At 47.2% G+C, this 6,000-nt stretch overlaps 1 protein-coding gene across 1 annotated transcript in view; it reads left to right on the top strand.

The window, feature by feature from the left end:
• Positions 1 to 764: 764 nt before the first annotated feature.
• CACNA1D (calcium voltage-gated channel subunit alpha1 D) overlaps positions 765 to 6,000 on the top strand; it is a 192,838-nt gene continuing 187,602 nt past the window's right edge. Inside the window, exons 1-3 of the mRNA XM_072875921.1 lie at positions 765 to 801; positions 3,049 to 3,367; positions 5,826 to 5,931. Of these exons, the coding sequence (XP_072732022.1) occupies positions 765 to 801; positions 3,049 to 3,367; positions 5,826 to 5,931 (462 nt within the window). The remainder of the gene's footprint in view (positions 802 to 3,048; positions 3,368 to 5,825; positions 5,932 to 6,000) is intronic.

Genomic DNA, 6,000 nt, shown 5'->3' with positions numbered 1-6,000 from the left:
TTGCCGTGTGGGACAGCGCGAGTCGTACGGGAGGGGAAAGGGCTGAGGACGGGCGGCGTACGGGGAACGCTACAGGGCCTCGGCCGGGACGTGGCGACCGCACAGCTGGACAGCGCGGCTGAAAGCGCAGCGGTGCCTGAGGGAGGGCTGAGGGGCGGGAACCCGTCCGGTGGGAGCGGCTGCGCGGCGGCGAAGGGGTTAAGTCGGCGGCAGCTCTATTTGCGGCTGCCGGAGCTCCAGGCGATTAGAGAGCGGCTCCGCGCCCCCGCCCAGCCTCGCCGCGGGAGCGCGGCAGCAGCAGGTGGCGGTGGCAGCAGCAGCGAGGGAGTTAACCCTGTGGCGGCGGCAAGTCAGCGGCAGGAGGAGGGGGACTGAGGAGGAACAGGCGGCGGCGGCGGCAGCAGGAGGAGGGGGACTGAGGAGGAACAGGCGGCGGCGGCAGCAGGAGGAGGGGGACTGAGGAGCGGGCAGCAGGAGTGGGACTGAGGAGCAGGCGGCAGCAGCAGCAGCCGGGTTGCTAGGGATGGAGAGATCCCGTGTCACCCGGATGTGAGTGTCATGTTGGCCCAAACTCTAAGGGATTTGGCAGCGGCGAAGCATCAGGAGGAGGAGCAGCCCCTCGCGCGTCGCTAGTCACTACCATGGGGGTCGGGTAGCGGGGAGCGCAGGGGGCAGCGCACACCTGGCTCGGGGTGGGGTGGGGGGCTTTTCTGCCCTTTTTTGTTTTTTCATTTTCCTCTCACGCACTGGAGAAAGTGAGAATAATGCACCACCAGCAGCAGCCGGAGCAGCACCCAGAAGGTAAGAGCCGGAGCAGAGGGGAGGGAGGGGGGAGCGGGGGAGGATTTTTGAGGGATTTGGGAGTCGGGGATTGGGGGGATTAGGGAAGGGGTTGAGGATGGGGTAGGTTTGGGATGGGGAAGGGATGAGCGGCTGGGTTCGAGGAGGGACCAGGAAGGGCAGGGGATGAGGTGAAGGCGTGATAAGGTGCTGCCCTCGGCGTGTGACCAACATGGGAGCGGGTTTATGCGTGTCTGTCTCTTGCCCCGAGGCCATCAATATCAGATGGCTGCGCTGGGGGAGGACACGGCTTGGTCTGCGTTTCCCTCTTCTTTGTGTAATCGTGGATAAACCTGCCCGGAGATGCGGCTCCCCGGCGGCTTCCCCGCGCCGGGGCGGGAGGGCAGCGAGGGGTTCGGGGAGGGCGGTGGGTGCGACGTGCTCGGCCCCCTGCTTTGCCGGGGCGCACGGGGGCGAGACGCGGGGCTCTTCAGCGTTAATCCCGTCCGCCGACGGGCTCGGGCGCTGCCACATCCCCCACTGTTGTTTTTAAATGATTCCTCGCTCCTCAATTAGCAGTAAGTTTGTGGTTTTGCCCCTGCCGGGGGCCAGGGGCTCCCCTGGAGAACGCAGGCACCCGGGTTTTGTTTCCCTTTCAAGTATTGATTTAAAAAGACGATGGATAGATAGATATATAGGTGGATGGGTGGTTTATTTGCGCCGAGCCACGTTTCATGGCATCCCAAAGGGCAGGCGGAAGGCGGGGGAGATGGCTGTGCCGTTGCTTTTCTATTAAACCAAAAAAAACAGAACGTGGGGAGGAGCAGGGATGCGTTGGAAAAATGTTGCCGATAAAATTCCCACCTTTGCCCCCGGTGTCAGCCCGCCCCCCAGGCGGCACTGCTCCCCGTGTCACCCAGCTGTTGATGCGCCGGGCGCTCGCCGCTGGCCAGCGCTAGCCGCGCTTGTGCCGGGTCCCCGCGGCAGCTCGGCCGCCTCCGTGGGCGATGCGGGCGAGCCCCGGAGTGACCCCCCGCTCGCCCCCGCGGCCATCCCGGGGAGCCATCTTGGTGCTTCCGCCTCCCTTCGCCCCCGGCGCGCGCTGCCGCCCCTCACGCAGGCAGGGGCGCGAGCGGAGCTGGGCGGCGGGAAGCGGTGGTGGCCGAGGCCGGACTCGTCCGCATCCACGCGTGTTCGCGGCTCTCGCGTCTTTCTCGTTGTCTGTTTCTCCCCGTCTAGAAAAGGAGAGGTGTGCTTTCTGCGTCTCTACTCTGTTTGACGAGCAGCGATCGCTGGGGAGCTATTTTCCTCTCCTGCCTGGGTAGATCCATTTCACAGTCATCCCGCCTGCCAGCCCTAATTCCCAGCATGTATATTGTGCCGTTCCTCCATTTTTTTCCCACCCAGGCACCTTCAAGTTTTGAATTTCACTTAGGAGTCTCTCCTTCCTACAGGTGCATGTAGGAGTAGACTCTGTTGCTCTAGTCAAAGAGCTCACGAGGAAACATCCTTGTGAGGAGGTGGTGTTTTGCCTTCTTTGCTGTAATCTGGATAAAGAGGACTTTATTATTATTTGGAAGGTGCAGTTTATTTTGTAAATCCTTGTGAAAAAGCAAAAACAAACCCCATCCCTTTACAGTGGTTTCACGGTTGTAATTTCTACTGTGAAAAATACCAGTGCTTTATGAACATGTTTATCAGCAGACAATATTGGATTTTTCACTTGTGGGAGGCATCCACGCATTTTTCTTTGAAAATGCAGATTAGGGCAAGATTTAACTTGCTTACGGGACTTCCCCCTCCCCCCCCTTCCCCGTGTTGGTTATTCTTAATTGAACAATGTGTAAGTATTTTAAACAACTACTTTTTTTGACCAAAATGAAGTCAGCAAATAGTAAATGCTAAGGTACTACAGCAAAGTTGATCTTAAGGAGTAGCTACATTTTGTTGCATAAACATGGTGACAGAAAAGCTGCCATGTGGTTAGGAAAAAATGCAGTAAGTGGAAGAATCAAAACATGAAGTGTTTGTGTAGCACTCGTCTTGATGCTTGGATTAAACTTGAAGTTATAATACTGATTCCTGAGCATTTTTTGCTACTGTTCAATGACATACATATATATATATATGCATACAGTTGTGCTCTGTAGTATATGTAATGGAAGCATCACACTGCCAAGAGGTCTTAAAATAATATTTTTGTCAGAAATAGTGACACATTTTAGCATAAAAAATTATAACCAAGTACTTTTTTCTTTTGTCCCACAGAGGCGAACTATGCAAGTAGCACCAGAATTCCTCTCCCTGGTGACGGACCAGCTATTCAGTCAAACAGTTCAGCACCATCCAAGCAAACTGTTCTATCTTGGCAAGCTGCAATTGATGCTGCTAGACAAGCAAAGGCTGCCCAAAGTATGAGTACCACGACAGCCCAGCCTGTAGGATCTCTGTCCCAAAGAAAACGCCAGCAATATGCCAAGAGCAAAAAACAGGGTAATACGTCTAATAGTCGGCCACCGCGTGCCCTTTTCTGTTTATCCCTCAACAACCCAATACGAAGAGCCTGCATTAGTCTAGTAGAGTGGAAGTATCCTTTGATGCAGTTTCGTTTTTATGGTCTGTTCCTTGTGTTTTCTGAACGTATCAAGGGGATTGTTTTACAGCATCTCTTTTAGCATCACAGCTAACACAGTAGTTCGCTTGCATGTGTGGGTAACTGTCATTAATGTCAATGGTAGTTAATTTTGCTTAAATTGTTAAAGATATCCTAATTTGTGTCATAATGACATAGAATATCATTTTACTGAAGTAAGTAGTTCAGAGTCAGAGAAGAGCTCATAGCTGCTCCTTTTTTCTTGGAGGAGATGGGGGAACATTTTTCAGAACTTTTTAAAGTTACAGGCTTACATTATATTCCAGGAAATCTCTGTATTGCATTTGTTACCCTTCCAAATAAAGTTGAATGGATAGGAGTGCATCTAGCCGTGTTAATTGGGAGATGACCTAGGATGTCAAACCTGTATCTTCCATATTGCTATTTGGTGTATTGCCATTAGGGCAAATAAGGCAGATGTAGAAATCCGTTTGAAACGATTATTTTTCCAAGTATTAAAAGTAGGAAAGATTTTTAGTTAAGCCAGGGACTCAAAGTACATACAAGTGTCTGAAATATATTAATCTTCTGAACTTTTACAACATATGTCTACCACCAAACATATTTGGAAGCATGTACATCTGTAGATAGGAGATCAGATATACTGGCCTGTATTCATGATGACTTGTATGCTGGGAAGTATTGCTTTATCTTCAGTTCAGTGGCTGTGATGTGGAAGTATGTAGATTTCTTTGGCAGAACTGATAGCATGTTGATGTGGTATATTATTTAATCCTCAAGAAAAGGTTTGAAATAGAAAATAGTTGTTGAGGTATGAGGAGAAAGATGTTTGCCTATTAGCCATGGCAACATCCCTGTAACGGAAAACAGCTGTTCAAGAGAGTAGATTACTGAAGTAAAACTCATTTTGTTACTTTAAACAGAACAGCCAACCTAGCAATAGGAACTGTTACTCATTTATTTGGCTTGTTTTTTTCAATTCTTTGAACATAATTCAATTGCAAATTGAAGATTCTACTTTCATTTAAACTGGTAGAAGTCCAACTAATTTCGGTAAATTGGCCTCTCCTTGGCTAACGTCAGTTAAATGAAATTACTATGGATCTGGAGTGGAATAACTCAGGGCAGAATTTGTCCTGGTAGCACTACGTCATAAAACAAGGTTGTCAATCTTGCGCTGGTATAATTTGTTTATTTCAATCTGGAGAATGCTGCATGTTTAAGATGCATGTTGTAACTTTATTTTGTACACAGCATAGCAGCTGTTGATGTTGATATGAACATGAACTCAGCCCTTGAGGTGACAAACTTTTTGTAGGCCAACGAACAAAATTTAACAGATCTGAAGGGGCACATGGGCTTTGCAGGAGTTTTTTTCAGGAAAAATAACTTATACGGACAAAAATATGCTTTTGAGTATATTCAGTACTCTTCCCTCAGTCTTTTATGGGACTCTTATGGACACGTATCAGGAAGTTGTGCATTGAATTGAGGAAAGGATGTCAAAAATCATAGCTAAAGCCCGAAATACTCCCTTTCCAAACTTCCATGAATAGGTACATCTGGGTACCTCCGTGTTTGTAGTTAAATAAAATAATGAAATACTTTTGGGGGAAAGGGAAATTAATGATAAACTGAAGGATGAATTTCATAGGCCTGAATTTTAAGAAATATTTTTCTTTCTGGAAGACAAAAGATACCTCCAGGTTTCAACTACTGTCATCCAGATGTGGTATAAAAAGTGTAGCTGCAATTCATGCTATTGTCAGTGTGAAAGCCCATAGCCTCTCAGTATGCATGGCTGCCAAGCCAGTAATGATATTCTATTCCCTAGTCTACTCACCTAAACTTTCCTCTGTCCTGGCCAAAGCAAAATTGTTCAGGAGTCCAGCTGTCAGAGACATGAAGAGAGGCTCAGAATTTTCCTGCGTCCATTGTACAGCTCTCCAGCTCTCATACAGAACAGTTGTGATTTGCTGGGAATCTTTCTTATATCCTACTACGAACTAGATCCCAAATTATTTTTCTCCCTTGGACAAACATGCTTCTGTTAACATTAATGAGACTTATGTGAGCATATAAGGGCAGAAGACAGAAGAATTCCTTATCCACCATGATGACCCACGTATTGATTTAAGAGTGTATAATTATATTCATCTCTGGAATTTAATATAAAGTGCTCTGTGGCAGCAAAGAGTAACAGTTTTCTCTTTTTTCGAAAACAAGAGGATGTTGAAAGATCATTGTGATGGAAAATAATATGGTATAGTGATATAACTAAAGGTGATGAACTGTTTGTCACAGTTATCGGCCAAAAGATTGCCTTAAAAGTAAGACTTGTTTTACAAGTGTTGATGCTGAAAGGAGAACTAGACTTAAAAGTTTGTAGATACTCATAATTCTCATGAATTCCTTAACAAGATTTTTCCAGACCATTTGACATATTTATACTACTGTCTATTTTTGCCAATTGTGTGGCCTTAGCTGTTTACATCCCATTCCCAGAAGATGATTCTAATTCAACTAATCATAATTTGGTAAGTACTCTTGAGATTTTATTTTATATGCTTGCTATACTTTTAAGTTGATGGTCATGATTAACTGCT

The sequence above is a fragment of the Ciconia boyciana genome, chromosome 11 (genome assembly GCF_034638445.1).
Source record: "Ciconia boyciana chromosome 11, ASM3463844v1, whole genome shotgun sequence".
Lineage (NCBI taxonomy): Eukaryota > Metazoa > Chordata > Aves > Ciconiiformes > Ciconiidae > Ciconia > Ciconia boyciana.
This window is presented reverse-complemented; position numbering and strand designations above follow the sequence as displayed.